The sequence below is a fragment of the Myotis nattereri genome, assembly GCF_964212035.1.
Source record: "Myotis nattereri genome assembly, chromosome: 2".
Classification (NCBI taxonomy): domain Eukaryota; kingdom Metazoa; phylum Chordata; class Mammalia; order Chiroptera; family Vespertilionidae; genus Myotis; species Myotis nattereri.
The window spans coordinates 97,210,695-97,231,056 of record NC_138076.1 but is presented as its reverse complement, the minus strand read 5'-3'; the positions used below and the strand labels follow the sequence as shown (position 1 = coordinate 97,231,056).

The window sequence follows — 20,362 nt, the reverse complement described above, 5'->3', positions numbered from 1 at the left end:
ATAGGGCCCAAAGCACCTGTATAACAGCTGGCATGAAAACATTGGAGTTGAACCTCACTGGCAGCAAGTTGGAGAGGAGATCCCTCCCATGAATGGGACATCAACAATCAAGTCCCAATTACAAAAGGAGAGCTCAAATAACACACACAAAGGGCATTCCTAGAGCACCCAGCTCAGGTGAACAAAGAGATTGCACCACTGGACACCTCAGCACTTTTTAGTTAAGGCCATCCCACAAAGATTGGAAGGCCTAACAGTTCTATCTAATACATAGAAGCAAATGCAAAGAGACAGTTGAAATAGGGAGACAAAGAAAGAAATCCCAAGTAAGAGAAAAGAAGGAATCTCCAGAAAAAGAACTAAATGAAATGGAGGCAAGCAACCTATCAGACATAGAATTCAAAGCAATTGGTTATAAAGATGCTTAAGGAACTTAGTGAAAATTACAACAGTAAATAAAGAAAAATAGAGGTGGAGAAACTAAGATGTCGGCATAGATAAACACCAGGAAATTGCTGCCTCCCACAACAACTTCAAAAATACAACAAAAAGACAAAACGGACATCAACCAGAACTACAGGAAGGCTGGCTGAGTGGAAATTCTACAACTAGATGGAAAGAAAAGCACACTGAGAGCCAGAGGAGCTGTGGAAGTAAAGCACAGAGGTACGGAGGCTCGCCCGCGCGGAAAGGGGCTGGCACCTGAGGATGCAGCTGTCCTTTTGAATCGGGAGGGAGTAACAAGCTCCCGACTGCTCTGAACTCCGGTTCCGGGAAGTCTCTGGGGACCCAGGACTCATACGGGGAGAAATTGGACTGTCTGGCAGCGGGCAGAACTCGGAACTTGAGGGCGGCTTTCCCTCAGAGGTGCTTGCAGCAATTACTGGGACACTGAGACGAGTGGGCCCCTTAGGGCAGGGCTGAGAATCTGCCATAGCTACTTGCTCTGCTCTTTGATTCCCTGAGACCCCGCCCCACCCAGGCTGCGGCAGAGGCTTTTGCATATGAATGCCCTGGCCCTTTGCAACCTGAAAATTACCTAACTGCAGCTGGGCCAGACAGACCCAGAACTTCCAAGAGAAGGCCCAAGCCCCACAGCAGCTTGCATTGCTTCACAGCTGGGCCTCATCAGGGCACCCCCAACTCCAAAAAAAGGAAGGAGAATCTACAGTTCTCTTCGTAGCTCCTGCTGTGTAACCTCAGGCAGAGGCTAAATTAGCACCTCCTTAGATCCAAGAGCCAGTGTACCCAGTGGTCAGAGGGGGACCATCCAGATCACAACTCCTCAGATCCATAAGGGACACACTCAGGGTGCAGACTCAGTGAGCACCAAAACCCCACTGAAGCAAGTCTTGCCCCAGAAGGGTGTCTTCAGCACAGAAGTTCTCCCACCGCAGACACAGCTGATTCTCACTGCCAATTGGCCTAGAGGTCAATTCCTCCCAGTGATCCTACAACAATCAAGGCATAACTACAATAAGACTGTGCAAAAAGCCCACAAGGGGGTACACCAAGAGTGTCCACCTCAGGTAACTGGGGAGGCTGAGCCACTGGGCCCTACAGGACACCTGACACACAAAACCACTCTACCCACACAGGGAAGCATAAAAAATGCGGAGACAAAGAAACAGGTCACAAATGACAGAAATGGAGGAAAGCAAACGACTGGATATAGAGTTCAAGGCCACATTTATAAGGTTTTTCAAGAATTTTATGGAAACCGCCGATAAATTTAGTGAGACCCTGGAGGATATGAAAAAAAGACCAACTAGAAATTAAGCATACACTGACTGAAATAAAGAATAATATACAGAGATCCAACAGCAGTCAAGAGGATCCCAAGAATCAAGTCAAAGATTTGAAATACAAAGAAATAAAAAATACCCAACCGAAAAATAAAAAAGAAAAAAGATTCCAAAAATATGAAGATAGTGTAAGGAGCCTCTGGGACAACTTCAAGCGTACCAACATCAGAATTATAGTGGTATCAGAAGAAGAGAGAGGGCAAGATATTGAAAAACTATTTGAAGAAATAATGACAGAAAACTTCCCCTACCTGGTCAAAGAAATAGACTTACAAATCCAGGAAGCGCAGAGAACCCCAAACAAAAGGAATCCAAAGAGGACCACACCAAGACACATCATAATTAAAATGCCAAGAGCAAAAGACAAAGAGAGAATCTTAAAAGCAGCAAGAGAAAGACAGTCAGTTACCTACAAGGGAGTACCCATATGACTGTCAGCTGATTTCTCAACAGAAACCATGCAAGCCATAAGGGAGTGGCAAGAAATATTCAAAGTGATGAATGCCAAGAACCTACAACCAATATTACTTTATCCAGCAAAGCTATCATTCAGAATAGAAGGTCAGATAAAGAGCTTCACAGATAAGAAAAAGCTAAAGGAGTTCATCACCACCAAACCAGCATTATATGAAATGCTGAAAGGTATTCTTTAAGAAGAGGAAGAAGAAAAAGGAACTCTTACCATTTGCCACAGCATGGATAGAACTGGAGAGCGGATAAATACCACATGATCTCACTCATTTGTGGAATAAAATGAACAACATAAACTGATGAACAAGAACTGAACCAGAGACGGAGAGGCATTGAATGGACTGTCGGGCCTTGTAGGGAAGGTAGGGGAGGGTGGGGGTAAGGGGGAAAGATCAACCAAAGGACTTATATGCAAGCATATAGGCCTAACCAATGGACACGGGCAACGGGGTGGTGAGGGCATGAGGGGGGAGCGGGGGGGGGGGGGGTAGAGGGTAACGTGGGGATAAGGACACATATGTAATATCTTAATCAATAAAAAAGAAAAGAAAAATAGAGACCATGAACAAGAACCAGACAAAAATGTAAAATGATACATCTCACATCAAGAAGACACTAGAAGGTATTAAAAGTAGATTGGATGAAGCAGAGGACCAAATCAGTGATTTGGAAGACAAGGTATAAATAAACACCCAGTCATAGATGAAAATAGAAAAAGTAATTTAAAAGTATGAAGATAGCTTAAGGGATCTCAGGAACAACATGAAATGTATGAGCATACACATTATAGATATACCAGAAGAGGAAGAGGCTGAGCAAGGAACAGAGAACCTGTTTAAAGAAATAATGACAGAAAACTTCCCCAACCTTGTGAAGGAAAATATCACACAAGTTCAGGGGCACAGAAAGTCCCAGTCAAGATGAACCCAAAGAGACGCACACCTAGACACATCATAATTAAAAGGGAAAACGTTAAAAACAAAGAAAGAGATGAACATAGATGCTAAAAATCATCCACAAAATTCTAGCAAATCAGATTCACCATTACATTAGAGAGATCATACACCATGACCAAGGGGGACTTATTCTGGGGATTCAAAAATGGTAAAATTACTCACAAATCAATAAATGTGATATATCACATAAACAAATTGAGAGAAAAAAAATCACATAATCATATCAATCGATGCAGAAACAGCATTTGACAAAATCCAACACCCTTTCTTAATAAAGACTCTCAGCAAAGTGGGAATAGAGGGATCATACCTCAACATAATTAAAGCCTTATATGACAAATCTACAGTCAACATCATACTCAATGGGTAAAAACTAAACTCATTTCCCCTAAGAATAGGGATGCCCACTTTCACCACTCCTGTTTGTGCCAGCACTGGAAGTGCTAGCCATAGCGATAAGAGAAGAAGAAATAAAAGGCATCCAAATTGGAAAAGAAGAAGCATAACTGTCCTTATTCTCAGATGACATATTAAACATAGAAAACCCCAAAGACTCCATCAAAAAACTACTAGACCTAATAAATGAATTCAGCAATATAGCAGGATACAAAATTAACACCCAGAAATCCTTGGCCTTTTTATACACCAACAATGAATTCACAGAAAGTGGAACTAATAAAACAATCTCATTTACCATTGCACCAAAAAAAAAAAAATTAAGATCCCTAGGAATAAACTTCACTAAGGAGGTAGAAGACCTGTACTCAGGAAACTACAGGACATTGAAAAAAAAAACAGAGGAAGACATAAACAAGTGGAAGAACATACCATGTTCATGGATTGGTAGAATCAACATCATTAAAATGTTCATACTACCCAAAGCAATCTACAGACTCAATGCAATCCCCATTAAAATACCAACAGCATATTTCAAAGATCTAGAACAAACTCCAAAAATTCATCTGGAATAAAAAAAGACTCTGAATAGCCACAGCAATCCCAAGGAAGAAAAACAAAGTTGGAGGAATCACAATACCAGATATCAAGCTACATTACCAAGCCACGGTTCTCAAAACTGCCTGGTACTGGCACAAGAACAGACATATAGACCAATGGAACAGAACAGAGAACCCAGAAATTGACCCAAGCCATTATGTTCAGTTAATATTTGACAAAGGAGGCAAGAGCATACAATGGAGTCAAGACAGTCTCTTCATTAAATGGTGCTAGGAAATTTGATTAGATACATGCAAAAAAATGAAACTAGATCACCAACTTATACCATATACAAAAACAAGCTCAGAATGGCTAAAGGACTTAAATGTAAGATGGGAAACCATAAAAACCCTACAAGACTCCATAGGCAGCAAAATTGCAGAAATATGTCATAGCAATATTTTTACTGGTACAGCTCCTAGGGCAATGGAGACTAAGGATAAAATAAATGGGACTACATCAAAATAAAAAGCTTCTGCATGGCAAAAGACACCATCAACAAAACAACAAGGAAGTCCACTTCATGGGAGAACATATTTGCTAATTTTATCACCAATAAGGGTTTAATCTCCAACATTCATAGGGAACTCATACAACTTAACAAAAGGAAGATAAATAATCCAATCAAAAAATGGGCAAAGGACCTAAGTAGACACTTTTCAAAAGAGGACATTCAGAAAGCCAAGAGACATATGAAAACTTGCTCAAAGTCACTAATCATCTGAGAGATGCAAATCATAACAACAATGAGATACCATCTCACACCTGTCAGAATGGCTATCATCAACAAATCAACAAACGACAAGTGCTGGAGAGGATGCGGAAAAAAAGGAACCCTCCTGCACTACTGGTGGGAATGCAGACTGGTGCAGCCGCTATGGAAGACAGTATGGAGTTTTCTCAAAAAGTTAAAAATGTAACTCCCATTTGACCCAGTGATCCCACTTCTAGGAAAAAACCCCAGAAACCAGAAACACCAATCAGAAAGGATCTATGCATCCCTATGATCATAGCAGCACAATTTACCATAGCTAAGATTTGGAAACAGCCTAAGTGTCCATCAGCAGATGAATGAATTAGAAATCTATGGTACATCTACACAATGGAATACTATGCTGCTGTGAAAAAGAAGGAATTCTTACCATTTGCAACAGCATGGATGGAACTGGAGAGCATTATGCTAAGTGAAATAAGCCAGTCAATGAAAGAAAAATACCACGTGATCTCATTCATTTGTGGATAATATAGACCATTATACACTGATGAACAAAAATACATACAGAGGCAGAGCAGCATTGAACAAACTGTCAAACTGCAGCGGGAAGGCCGGGGAGGGTTGGGGTGGTGGTGGTAAGAGATCAACCGAAGGACTTGTATGCATGCATATAAGCATAACCAATGGACACAAGAAAATGGAGGGTAGGGGAGGCCGGGGGAAGGTCAAGGGAAAAAAAAGGAGACATATATAATACTCTTTGTAATACTTTAAGCAATACAGCAAACAAAAAAATACAGTTCCTCATAAGAAAAATATTTGCAAATCAATAAACGTGATTCATCACATAAACAAAGTAGAAGACAAAAATCACATAATCATATCATTGAGGGAGAAAAAGCATTCCATACAATCCAACACCCTGTTTTAATAAAATCTCTTAGCAAAGTGGGAATAGAGGGATCATACCCTCCACTTGTTCCCTAAGAACAAGACAAGACAGGGATGTCCACTTTCACCACTGTTATTCAACCATTGTACTGGAAGTCCTAGCCACAGCAATCAGACAAGAAGAAGAGGTAAATGGTACCCAAATTAGCAAGGAGGAAGTAAAACTCTCATTATTTGCAGATGGCATGATATTGTACATTAAAAAAAAAACACACACTAAAGACCCCACCAATAATCTATTAGATTTAATAAATGAATTTGGCAATGTAGCAGAATACAAAATTAAAAACCAGAAATCAAGGGCATTTTTATACACCAATAATGAATTCTCAGAAAGAGAAACTAAAAAAACAATTCCACTTACCATTGTGACAAAAATTTAAGATACTAAGGAATAAACTTAACAAAGGAGGTAAGGACTTTGGACTTTGAAAAAAAGTGGTCGAGGAAGATATAAAGAAATGGAAGAATATACCGTGTTCATGGACTGGTAGAATTAACATTATGGAAATGTCTATTGTACCCAAAGCTATCTACAGATTCAATGAATCCCCTATTAAAATATCAATGGCATATTTCACAGATCTAGAAGAAATACTGCAAAAATTTATATGGAACCAAAAAAGATCCCAAATAGCCACAGCAAACTTGAGAAAGAAAAACAAAGTTGGAGGGATCACAATACCAGATATCAAGTTATACTGCAAAGCCATTCTACTCCAAAAATCCTGGTACTGGCACAATAACAGGCATATAGATCAATGGAATAGAACAGAGAGCCAGGAAATCCACCCAAACCATTATGCTCAATTAATATTTGACGAAGGAGGCAAGAGCATACAATGGAGTCAAGACAGTCTCTTCAATAAATGGTGTTGGGAAAATTGGACAGATACATGCAAAAAAAAAAAAAAAATGAAACTAGACCACCATCTTACACCAGACACAAAAGTAAACTCAAAATGGGAATAAAAGACAAATGTAAGTCGTGAAACCATAAAAATCCTAGAAGAAACCATAGGCAGGAAAATATACATCTCCTGAGGCAAGGAAAAATCAGGAAAAAATAAACAATTGGTATAACATCAAAATCAAAAACTTCTGCATAGAAAAAATACTATCAACAAAATGTAAACAGAGCCCATTTCCTGGGAGAATATATTTGCCAATGTTACATCTGATAGGGGGTTAATTTCCAAAATATATAAGACATTCATACAACTTAACAAAAGGAAGACTAACGATCCAATTGAAAAATGGGCAGAAGACCTGAATAGACATTTCTCCAAAGAGGACATACAAATGGCCAAGAGACATATGAAAAAATGCTCAAAGTCACTAACCATCAGAGAAATACAAATTAAAACCACAATGAGATATCACCTCACACCTGTCAGACTGGCTATCATCAACAAATCAACAAACATCAAGTGCTGGTGAGGATGTGGAAAAGGAAACACGAGTTCACTGCTGGTGAGAATGCAGACTGGTACAGCCACTATGGAAAACAGTATGGAGTTTCCTCAAAAAATTAAAAATAGAACTTCCATTTGACCCAGTGATCCCACTTCTGGGAATATATCCTAAAACCCCCAAAACACCAATAAGAAATAAAATATGCACCCCTATGTTCAGAGCAGCATTATTTATAATAGCTAAGGTATGGAAACAGACCAAGTGCCCATCAGTAGACGAATGGATAAAAAAGCTGTGGGACATTTACTCTATGGAATATTATGCAACTGTAAAAAAGAGGGATCTCTTACCCTTTGAGACAGCATGGATGGACCTGGAAAGTATTATGCTAAGTGAAATAAGACAAGTACAACATAATCTCACTGATTTGTGGAATCTAATGAACAAAATGAATTGACCAACAAAATAAGACCTGAAGCATGGAGGCATGGAACAGCCTGGCATACCTCAATGTGGGGTGGAGGGACGAGAAGAGATAAATCCAAGAATGTATATACTTATATGCACAGCTCATGGACATGGGCAATAGGGTAGTGAAGACCTGGGGAGGAGGATGGAGAGGGGCTGCGAGGAGGGGGTTAAAGCTATCAACAATAAAAACTATATTTTTTAAAAGAGCAGTTCAGTGGCTCAAGCTGAATTTATAACACGTCAATGACATGCTTGTAGTTATTAGTAGTACCTGCTTCTGTTTCATCACAACCAAGAGAAAAGAAAAAGATTTGCTATAATTAGAAAAAAATGACTCTTCTCTACTAAACCCAGGTCTCCCATCTGCTGCTGTGGATGTGGTGGGGGTGAGGATGGGTTACAGAATGCTGAATGCATGGTCAGGCTATTCCAGACATTTGGATTTGCTGGCAGACTGGAGGCAGGAGTGTGCCCAGCTCTGGAAACTATGATGATGGAGATGGCCAGGACCTGGTCATAAGGTCACATTACAGCCCCTCTAGAGCAGCAGGCACCACATTGTTTTTCATGCAACTCTACCAATAGTAAATATCTGAGCATGTATACTTATTTTTAATAATGTAAATATATTATGATATACTATGCCATACTATGCATATTATGTAACATATCCATGAGAGGAGACATAAATGCCACTGAAAATTCTAATATTTTCTTCCCACACCTTAAAGATTGTCACAAGCACATCTCCCCACCCACCCCTTTGAGCATAGGCAGCCTACTGCAGAGACCTGTTCTAGAACTTGGTATTTTAAGAATGAAACAATGTTAACTGAAGAGAATTATTGACTGTGTCTTTCAGAATGAGAGAATAAGGGTAGTGAGTCAGGCCTAAAAAAACACAACCAGTGGGCAGCAAAATGCAGCACCTAGCACCCATTTGTTGTGATTTTTCCTTTTAGTTTACTTCATATTATTGGGGCCAATTTCTATTTAAGTCTGTGTGACTAATGCCTACATTACCACCCCCACCACCAGAATGACCAACCTAAAGAGGAATGGGATCATCCATTCCCCATAGTTTTAGTGAGCCTGGTTCTTCTTCCCTAAACACAACCTCAATTTCCATTACTTTCAAGATTAGAACAGATGGCCTGAGTCACCACATAAAGCCATGTGCCTCCTCTGAACCAAGCCCCGGTGGCTTGTAGGAAAGAAGTAAATGTGCCAGGCTGGCCTTCTGGCATCAGTTCAGGGGGCCAAGCAAATCAATCCCACCATTCATGGTTAATTGTACCAAGTTGACATCACACTGGCTGCTGCACTCAGGGCAAGGAAAGGCAAGGCTGCCATCCCCCAACACAGTGGATTCCAAACCATGCCCCACTGAGTCCCAGGCATCCAGAGTGGTTTACAAGCTGTCTGGTGGGAGGGGATGGGCAAGGGGAAAGCCAGGCTGATAGTGCTCTGGCTTACTGCCTACTTCAATCAAAACAGAAAAATGGTTTGAAAAAGGATGAGCAGAGTATGAAAAGCGAGGGCTACTTCCTTGTGAAGACTGGATTCTGAAGTTGGATGCTGAGGTTTCAATCCCAGCTCTGTCTCTTACCAACTGTAAGGCCAAAGCAATTACTTCTTTCTTAGCAGTTGTCATCATGGTTGATGATGATGTCTCTGAGTGTGTCTTCACATCAGGAAGGTTCAGCTTACTCACTTTTTTCCCAGCTGGCTCTTTCTGTGGCTGTTTCTCTGATGACCTGGCACCCACTTTTCCACAGATGTCCCTGAAGAGCAGCGGCTGCAGGCAGTGCAGGCTGCCATCCTGCTGCTGGCTGATGAGAGCAGGGACGTCCTGCAGACGCTTCTGTGCTTCCTCAAGGACGTTGCCAACTTGGTGGAAGAGAATCAGATGACACCCAAGAACCTGGCTGTGTGTCTGGCCCCCTCTCTCTTTCATCTCAATTTATTGAAGAAAGAAAGCTCCCCCAGGTGGGTTTTCCTCAGCAACAACAGGAATCATAAACCAGATAAAACGCACAGTTCATTAAAAAAACAAAACAAACAAAAACTTCTCACATTGGATTTCAACTTGACGATTTGTCAGCTCTTAATTTATAACCAGAAAATGTTTTAAGGACCTAATTTGTGTGCTCAGGTTCATAGAATTGTCGAAGTAGCATTGAAGAATGTCTGTTGTGACCTAGAAAACCTGGGTGTGTGAGTGGGAAGGAGGGAAAAGTACATGAAGTAGTATTTTACAATCTTTAAGTTTAAAAGGAGAGGATTAGATTCAAGGCCCAGGCATGGCAGCTTGCGGCAAAGTGGTTTCAAACTTGGAAAAAAAATAGATTAATTTCTCCCCCAACAGTTATTCCTGTTCTTGTATTTTTCCAAGGTTTTTCATTATGAACTGTCAGACTTTTAGCCTGATTCAGAACATCTAATATGTGTGGTCATTGCTTTTGTTTGGAAATGAGAAAGTATGGGATCAGGAGAGCACCTGGAAAAAGAAAAAGAAAAAGGATGAGCTTTTATTGTGAAAAGCTCTTTGGATTGAGATCTGCTTAGGACTGTCCCCTTCACTTACAGGGTCATACAGAAGAAATACGCCACTGGGAAGCCAGATCAAAAGGACCTCAGTGAGAATCTGGCCGCCTCTCAGGGCCTTGCCCACATGATCATGGAATGTGACAGACTTTTTGAGGTGAGTGAAAGGCTTGAACTTCCTTCCTTATAACTCTTGGAACTAGATGAGATCATTGGAACAATTTCTACACTCATGGCTTATATGTTTGTTCCTGAGTTTATAATGACAATAGTACCCTCTATAGCTATGGTCTTTGAATCCAAGAAATGTGAGAAGGTATCTATATAATTGAGTCTTGACAGTTAAATATTTGGAGTTACCATGATGACGGTTTTCATGAGAACAGTTGTGTCACCATCAGTTACCAGGTTCAAGGCAAGCCAGACAATTAGTTTCTTTTTAAAAAATATGTTTTTATTGATTTCAGAGAGAGAAAGATAGAAATATCAATGCGAGAGAAACAGACTGGCTGCCTGCTGTCTACTGGGGTTCAAGCCCGCAACCAGGGCATGTGCCCTGACTGGGAAACGAACCAAGACCTCTTGGTGCATGGGTCAATGCTCAACCACTGAGCCACACCAGCTGGGCTGTTCTTTTATTTATTTATTTGTTTACCTCAGAACGTGATTAGGTTCAACATCTCTGTGTGTGTTTCTGGGGTGTGTGTGTGTGTGTGTGTGTGTGTGTGTGTGTGTGTGTGTGTGTGTTGACCAATCCCTGTTAACTAAGAATCAAGAATAGCTTATGGATATAGCCACAGCTATGTTAAAGAAGAAAGTGAACTAGACTTCAGGCATACTTTTTTGTGGTACATTTGGCATTTGCAAGTGAGAAAAGTATGCTAAAGAGGTAAAGCCATTTCTAAGTCATAGTTGATGTTTCCCTTAAGTCTGTGCTTTAAGTTTCCTGAGCCCACATTTTGCCAAACTGAATAAAAATACATTAAAGGGAAAATTTATGGCAAATGGAAAGACTGAATGAGAAATCATTGCTATGTTTTGAGTAATAAATATAGTCTCAGAAACATATTTGTGTTTCCTGCCTTTAGGAAGCCCCACCCCCTACCACTAGCTTTGCCACTGATCTTAGTAAAACATCTGGTCCACAGCACTTGGCCCATTCTGATACACACCGTTTTTTTACTAAATGACTTTGCTTTTTCTATTAGTTTCAGCATTTCTTTAACTCATGCATCTGTTGCTCTTTCATGCACCCATTGGTTCAGGTCCCGCATGAGATGGTAGCCCAGTTTCATAATTCTTACGTGGAGGCTGAGATCCATACTCCAACTCTGGAAGACCTGGGGACCCAGGTGGAGGAAAGTGGGGCCACATTCCACACTTACCTGGACCAGCTCATCCAGGGCCTCCAGAAGGAAGCCAAAGAGAAGTTTAAAGGATGGGTTACGTGTTCCAGCACAGACAATACAGACCTTGCTTTCAAAAAGGTAATCTCAGGGGTGGTAAAAAAAAAAAACTACCCCAAAGGAACTACATCCAACAACCAAGAAATTGTTTTGCTTTAAAAACATCCACTGTCCACAGGCTTGGCACACACATGAACATGTCAAAGACTCTTTCTAGTGACTGCGAGGCAATCATGTTGCACATAATCAGAATGCAAACTGTGAAGCCAGACTACTAGATACCAATCCACTCTCTGGCCCTTAGCTATGTGATGTTAGGCAAGTCACACACCTCTTTATGCCTCAGTTTTTTCAGTTGCATAGTGGACATAATAATAATACCACTGTCAGAAGAGGGCTATTTAAAAATCAAATGGGTTAGAAAGACACTTGGCAAAGAGGTTAATGTGTATCAATGGTTATTATTTTATGATCATTATTATTATTTTTTAATCTTTAGGATTACCATTATGAAATGGTAAACCTCCGATATGCAGACTCACTCTTTCAAGGTTCATAATTAGTGATTTTTTTTGGAACACCCAATGAAATGTGGTAGGTTTTTGTTGGAACTAGTTAACTTGTTCAGCTTTTGATGGTATCTTTCCCAAGGTGGGAGACGGGAATCCACTGAAGTTATGGAAGGCTTCCGTGGAGGTGGAAGCACCCCCTTCAGTGGTTTTGAATCGTGTGCTAAGAGAGCGCCACCTATGGGATGAGGATTTTGTGCAGTGGAAGGTTGTGGAAACTCTGGACAAGCAAACAGAAATCTATCAGTACGTGTTGAACAGCATGGCCCCCCATCCTTCCAGAGACTTTGTGGTTCTCAGGTAAGCTTGATTCTAGAGTTAAATATATTCTGTTCCTAGAGCAGATAAAGCTGCAGATTTAGGCATTTCACAGAGTTTGACCACCTAAATTCAGCCTACAATGGGAATACTAAGTTGGCCCTCATTTCCCTCAGCAAAAACTGAATTTGCTCCATTTATGCCCAACTTCCTACTTCTTCACCTAATTTTCAGCCCTGTTGAGCTCTCTTATGACTGCTGCAATTTTGGAGCATACGGTTTATTAGGCCATAAATATTGTTCATTTCCTCAGAACAGAGTCCTAAGAATAACTGCTGTTTGTCCAGTTGTACTTTCTGCCAAATAATGTAAATTGAGTCTGACTTTCTCCTGCTTTTTGTCTTTCTCCCTCTGGAGGGTTTGTGTAACTCTCAAGATTGGAATATAACTTTAGAATTCATTTGCATAGCTTCAGCTGTTCATAGCTCATTACAGCTCTGAAGGTCCAACTATGCTGGATGTCCAGTAGATTCCAGGGTCTGACCAAGCTTGCAAGACTGTGTCTGCTGCTGAAATATTTCTTCTGAGAGATTTATGGGTTGAGTTCGTAATGGAAGGCTCAACCAGTGACAGGAAGTTTGCACAGTGGATCTGTGCATGTGGGCTGGTGAGTCAGTATTGAATCAGAAATAAGAGGGATTCAGGATACTAAAAAACTCATATAAAATGTAATTAAATCAATATATCCTTTTTTATTGATAGCTGATGGCAAACACTGTTGTTTCTCTTGGATTAGTGATATAAAAGGAATCACTAGTGAAATTCCCATATGTATATTTAAAATATTTCCTTTATGAAACTAGTCTTGATGGCAAACTAAAGGTTACTTTTCACATAGAATATTTATGCCATGGGAATGGAGCCTCTTCCTTCCCCTTAGAGGAGGCTGAGGGCCAGTCAAGCTTGGAGCCTCCTTCCTTCCATACATCCACCAGAATGCTATTTCTTAGTGTATCCTTCCATCACCACCTGAGCAGGACTCCATTGGAGGCTTGGGGAAACAGCGGGGAACACTGCAGACCACAATCCTGCTCTCTCATGTTTCTATTTTATTAGGCAGAGAGAGTCAATACATAATAAGTAAGGGGATAGGGTTACTTATATAGGGGCATAAGTAAGATAAGGGCAAAGTAAGGGATGGGATTTTAAATATAGTGGTCAGGGCAGAATCTCACTGCATTGATACTTGATCCAAGACTTAAAGGAGAAGGTGGGTAGGCCATGAGACTCTGAGGGAGAAGAAGTCAGAATGCAAGGAGATAAATGATGAGCCATATGTAGTTCCTGCAACACGAATTTCTTGTGATTATGAAACAAGAAGCTAAAAAGTGGCAAGTATGGTGAGGAAGTGACATACTGAAATAATTTCTGTCATCAGAGTATCTCCCTATTTAGGCTCACACATACATGGCTGGTCTCCTTTCATGATTGATTCTCACATTGTCCTCTTCTCTAGTTCCTCAGGAGCTTCCAGTAGTAGTTACTGCAGATTTTTCCATTTTGCTTACACAAATGTATAATTTTCCCATCTTTATTATTAATCACATTATCATGCATGAAAAGAGAATGGTCATGCCCATGGGGAAGTCCCTAAGCACTTGTGTGGGACTTGTTTACTCCTGACTTCTTGTTGAGAATGTATAATAGTTTCCCTTTGTGGTATCATAGGACAGGAGGAAGTTATAGAAGAGATGACTAAGTAAGGGAATAGAATTTATCACTTAAACTGGGATGGTAATAATAAAATATATACCCTATAGTATATATTGTGTAAGTGCTCTCATAGCTCCTGACTTTCATCAACAATTTTACTCCAAATGTTAGTTCCCCTCCATGCTTGAATAGCTTCAATAACAGGAACTCACTACCTCCTCATAGAGCCCACTCCGTTTTTGGAAAGCACACATTGTGAGACATGGCTTCTCTAAAGTCAAATCAACTGTATTTATTTCTTCTCCTATTCAAGAGCCACTCAGGTATTTATAGAGAGATAGCAGTTCACATAGTCTAGTTTTTTCAAGCTGAGCATTGCCAGTTCATTTATCCTTTAAGACTTGAATTGAGCATTATCTCCTCTAGGAAGGCTTCCCTGTGTGCCTTCCCTTCCCTTCCACATGATCCCAGAGCGCTCTGTGCATCTCCATGTCACTACACTGACCACGATGTTTTAGAATTATCTTTGTATTTCTGCTTCCCCTCCTGGACTGTGTATCTCTGTGCCCTTGGTGGCTTCTCAGCGCTTGGCACATCTCTGTGGTCATTAGATGTTTACTGAATGAGTTGAATGAGTGCTTCCTAATTCCAAATCTGTAAGACCTCTGCAGCCTCAGTTTCTTTCCAAAGGTCTGGGTGCTGCATGGCCATTTCTGGTCTCTGGGTTCTTGGGCTGAGACCCTTGCTTTCAACTGCACTGTATAAACTTTACCCAAACTTATGGGAGTCATTGGCTTAATCCAAGTAACTAGGATTGGAATTTGAGCAGGAAAATATGTATAAACCTCAGCACTGTGTTTAAGTCTTTCTCTCTTAGCCATAACTCTGATGTGTGGGTTGTTTCACTACAGGACCTGGAAGACTGATTTGCCCAAAGGAATGTGTACCCTGGTCTCCCTCTCTGTGGAGCACGAGGAAGCTCAGCTCATGGGTGGTGTGCGAGCCATAGTGATGGATTCTCAGTACTTAATAGAACCATGTGGTTCCGGCAAGTCAAGACTGACCCACATCTGCAGGATAGACCTGAAGTAAGTGTGAACCCCTCAGGAGGGCAGGCATGGTGTTGGAGTCTCAGCTCAAGTGGCACATTTGCCTGTCTGTCATCCTTATTTCTTATTTAACTATACTTTTTTTCCCCCTAATAGCCATTAACATGCTTTTATAGATGATTATGTATGCCTCCCACTCTCTGTTCCTCTTCTCCACCTTTTCTGAGATTCTATCATTTTCCTGGAGCCCTTTGCTCTTCTCTGTTTTCAGTTCTGTCCCCACTCCTGTGTCCATGCTTCTCACACAGAGCAAACACAAACACCGGAGTTCAGCACATAACATGAGTCTCCTCTCTGGCGTTTCCTTTATGTCTGCCTCCTTCTGCTGCTCCTTCCAGTGCCCTCCTTTCAAAAGAAACTAACTTAAATCCAAACTTTTCAAGGCATTCATGATGCTGAACCAAGTTCTTGGTCTGGTAGATACAAACTGAGTTCTCTCAGTCAATTCTAGAATTCAGTCTGAATCTTCTCAGAGGAGATGATATCATTTTAAAGCACCCAGTAAGTACTGAAAAGATAGTCTGGACGCTGGGTTCTCAGACCCAGGTTGTATGCAAATGTACTGATGATCAGGGCACAAGGACAGCCCTGTCTACCATGACAAATTGCTATGTTGTAGAAAAAGACTTTCCCAATTCCTGTCTGATTTTTGTCCCCACAGAGGTCACTCCCCAGAATGGTACAATAAAGGCTTTGGACATCTGTGTGCAGTGGAAGTTGCCAGGATTAGAAACTCTTTCCAGCCCCTCATTGCTGAGGGTCCAGAAACTAAAATCTGAGTTTTCCCCAGTGTGACATTAAGCTCAGGGAAGGGGAAGTGAAAGGAAACACCTGTGGGAGAGAGTGCACTCAGGAGAAAGTGAGAGAGGACAACTGATTGACATGGTTCCTGCTCAAAATGGAAACACTGAGAAGTCAGAATGTTGAAGATGCAAGAGTTTCTGTGAACTTTCCTAGCCTTCCTGGAGATGGCTATATTCCTACTAATATAATATTTTTAAAAATGAAAACATTTATCTATGTTACTTAAAATTAAATGGGTTTTCTTTGTGCATTGCCTAATTTGCTATTTAAAAGCTTCTAAGAAGCATATTCTTAACTGTAACTAAATGTATGTATAGCATATGTAAAGTGTATATATCTCTCCTTTTACTGTATATATGTAAAATATCAATTTTATATATAATTGCATATTTTGAAACACCTGCCTTGCTGAGTCCCTTCCTTACATGGTTCTTTCCAAGTTGCTCTGGGCCCCACCATCCTCTAAACTGAGCAGAGCTGCTGCTGACAGGAAGGTGTGAAAATGTGTAGCCTGTCAGTCTGCCCTGATGTTCAACCAAAGATGTACTAACCAAAGGCAAACAACATTAAAAGGTTCTTATGTGTTGTCAGGTCGCTTTTGTTATTCAAAAACTGAGAGTGGAGTGCTGGAAAAAGCAAGGAAAACAATGTGTTCTCCTTTTTAAAGCAAAGAAGTGGTGAGAAGTCACTATCAAATTTACAGCTAGATTCCCAGTTGCTCCTTGGCCCCACCGGGTGCAGATTCGGTGAAATATCAGACCCCTAGAACCTTTGGAGTCAGTGAGAGACTGAACAGAACCCCTATTTCCCTGCTAACTAGAGCTGACTAGAACAGCCTTTGCATATACACAGCCAAAGGGAGCCCCTTTGTTCTATGATGTTTTCATAGATACATTTCATAATGTTCTTAAATGTCATTCTATTTGACCAGTGGCCTATTTGGTCACAGGTAATTGGCATTTTCTTACCAATGTATTGCACTGAATTTAACTCTGGACACTAGACAAAGGAAGATGATGGTCATCTAAGAGTCCTGGACCATTAATTATAGCTTCAGGGAATTCTTATTTTGTTATGTATGATGCTCTTAAGACATAATTCATTTAAGTTTTCCAATGTGAAAGACAGGGTTTTAAACTAACATAAGACCAAAACTAAGTTCTTCAGTTAATTTTAGAAAATATATACAGGTTTGTTAAACTCATGTTTCTTCATTAGCCAGTCAAGCTACCTGTGCATTTGACCCTATTTATTATTATATAGACTAAGCAAGTTGACTCTCCTAAAATCAATTGTTAATGGGTTTAATTTTTCTTAATTATAACTCAACAACTGTAGAGAGAAAGATAATTTATTGTGTTTGGTTTGAGATAGACAGATCTCTAAATAGAGATTGGTATCATCATTTAGCAACTGGTGTTAGAGGAAAAAAAAGAAGAAAAATGTTTTTTCCTTTTTGTATTGTATGCATTTATGTAATGTTTTCTTTTATCAGTATTGTGCAATTATTTTATTGAGAGGAATTAAAATGTTATATATGAGTTCTGTGTGGAGCAAGAAAAATCATACTGTTTGAATTATGATTTAGGAGTTTTTTTGTTTCTTTGACTACCTAGAAGGTGGCAGAAAAGCCATAATTTTCCATTGGGCAATGCCATGTGAGCAAAACAAAATCACTTCTGCCATACATCTTAAATTTAACCATATGTGCTGGATGACTTTAATGGGCATAGACAAGATCATTAGTGAAGTTTAACCTAGTTTAACATGGGTCCTATTCCAGAAATGGGACCCTACATGTTTGGAAACTGTGCTAGGCACACAAGGATAAATGGTATTCTATCACTAACTGTAGCATGCACACAGATCATCTGGGGATCCTGTTCAAATGCAAATTCTGATCCAGGCAGTCTGGGTGGGCCTGTGATTCTGCATTTCTAATAGGCCCAGGCTGCTGGCCCAAAGACCACACTCTGAGAAGCAAGGACCTAGAAGATACTTAAAATAGAATAAAAACAAAAATGATTGTATTTCTGGCTCCCCTTCTCTTCAAATTTCCTGGCTTTTTAAAAATTTTTCCTTACACACTAATTACATCACTGCTGCATAACAGCACAGTGCATCTAAGAAAAAGAAAAAGGAGGGGAAAGATGCATCAAACTTGCTGGTCAAATACCACAATATTTTATTCATAGTTATTTTGCTAATGGAAATAAAATACAATATTGCATTTTAATATTATATTTATACCTCATGTATTTTCACCTCAATTGTTGGTATTCATCATCGATTATAAATAAATTGCCAAAGCAAATAAATGTATACACATTAAGTATTTTCTATAAAATATACATTGATTTTCATATTGATCCTATAAGTAGACAACCTGCTTCATGAGGAAGATTTATCTCTAAGATAGCTGTCTTGATATCTCTCCCAACTGTAAGGATGTGGTTAGCAACAGAGGTTCAGTGGGTGCCTTAACCTGTATGTAAGGCATTAAAGTGATGGGTAAGGATTTGTTTTATATTTTGTTGTTCTTAAATCTGGAAATTATGCAAATACATTTATAGTGTTTTTATGAAAGAGTCAGTGAACTCTGACTACATCTCACTTTCACTGAGTGGACCAGAAATTGAGACTTGATGAAGTGACTGATGGCTGCACCACTAGACCATAAAGAATAACCACATTGGACTCTGCACCTTGTTCCTTCCCTTGCACTTGTTCTGAGCCTCACTTCTGAAAGATAACAAAGGTATCCCCTTGTTACGCAAGTAGGAGCTTATGCATTTCAGCTACAGGCTGCAAAAGGGACATCAGGCACAAAGATCATCTGTTCCCATAGAAATTATCCAAACTCTGCTTTCTGCTCACCTTCCACACTCCCATTACTTGAAAGTTTTGCTTTCATAGGCAAAGGAGGAATTTCAATTGCCACTTTTCTTCTTCTATGTGAGAGAAGAGAACATTCTATTGGCCACATGCTACAAATGTTGTCCTAGGACCCTGGATCATATGAATTCAAACTTGATTATGAACATACTTCATGAAATTCTTAGTATGAAACTGTTCTACTTTTGATATTTGGCCATAGAAAAACTGATCTTATGACTTTTTCTCAGGGATACAATGTAAAGGGATAAATTAGACCACAACCAGGAGGGCAACTTGCTGACACAAAAACAAAACCAATGTGTTTTGCTGCATAGGAGTTATGAAATAAATACCAGGAGTTACAGCATTTTATTTTATTTTATTTTTAAATATATTTTATTGATTTTTTTACAGAGAGGAAGGGTGAGGGATAGAGAGTTAGAAACATCAATGGGAGAGAAACATCGATCAGCTGCCTCCTGCACACCACCTACTGGGGATGTGCCCACAACCAAGGTACATGCCCTTGACCAGAATTGAACCTGGGACCTTTCACTCCGCAGGCCGATGCTCTATCCACTGAGCCAAACTGGTTAGGGCTTAATGTTGCAAACCACTGAGTTTAAACAACTGACAAGGTGTGACTTTTGACATGCCTTAGGCTGACTGTTCTACACATTGTTTTAAAGACAGTGATTACTTCCATTCTAACAATCCCAGCCAACAGGCCACCTATATGCCTACTACTGGTTATAGGCACCTCTCACCAACACCAAAGAGGTGTTACTGGGCAGGACAGCCCCCTGAGTCAGTAGAGGGGGTTGCCCCAACCTCGATCCTTATCTTCTCATATAAATGAATTTATATGAGAGACCTTGACTGCATTGTGAAAAAACAATTAATTAAAACATGCATCTTTATTGAGAAAACAAGCAAATCTATACATCTGGCTTATGAAGTGCAGACAGGCTCTCAACTCATCTGAAGAGCAAGTTGAGTAGGGGTCTGAGGCATTATATACTCTCCTGTCTATAGGCTTCAAAATTCCTGTGATGACTATTTTGGTACAGATTAATTCTCAATGTCCCTTTTTTTTTTTTTTTTACTTTGTTGTGGCTTTCCCAGAATTCATGAAAAGCACCTGGCAACTTTATTTTACCAAGCCTTTAGACTGCTGGCTTCTCTGCTTAGGAAGTAATACGAACCTTTTTTTTCCTTTCCCCTTTCCTTCTTCCTTTTTGCATTTTTTCATTAGGGAGGTTGTTTTTTTTTTTTTTTTTTTTTTTTTAACCATTTTC

The 20,362-nt window shown here is 40.0% G+C and overlaps 1 protein-coding gene across 4 annotated transcripts in view; it reads left to right on the top strand.

Moving 5' to 3' along the window:
• Nucleotides 1-18,492, top strand: part of STARD13 (StAR related lipid transfer domain containing 13) — a gene marked incomplete at its 5' end in the record, with an annotated part of 302,915 nt that extends 284,423 nt beyond the window's left edge. For all 4 annotated transcript variants that reach the window (XM_081083033.1, XM_081083032.1, XM_081083030.1 and 1 more), the window contains 6 exons: nucleotides 9,560-9,770; nucleotides 10,371-10,485; nucleotides 11,594-11,815; nucleotides 12,386-12,603; nucleotides 15,186-15,362; nucleotides 16,045-18,492. In XM_081083033.1, the coding sequence (XP_080939159.1) occupies nucleotides 9,560-9,770; nucleotides 10,371-10,485; nucleotides 11,594-11,815; nucleotides 12,386-12,603; nucleotides 15,186-15,362; nucleotides 16,045-16,162 (1,061 nt within the window). In that variant the 3' untranslated portion in view covers nucleotides 16,163-18,492. The remainder of the gene's footprint in view (nucleotides 1-9,559; nucleotides 9,771-10,370; nucleotides 10,486-11,593; nucleotides 11,816-12,385; nucleotides 12,604-15,185; nucleotides 15,363-16,044) is intronic.
• Between the last annotated feature and the right edge of the window lie 1,870 nt (nucleotides 18,493-20,362).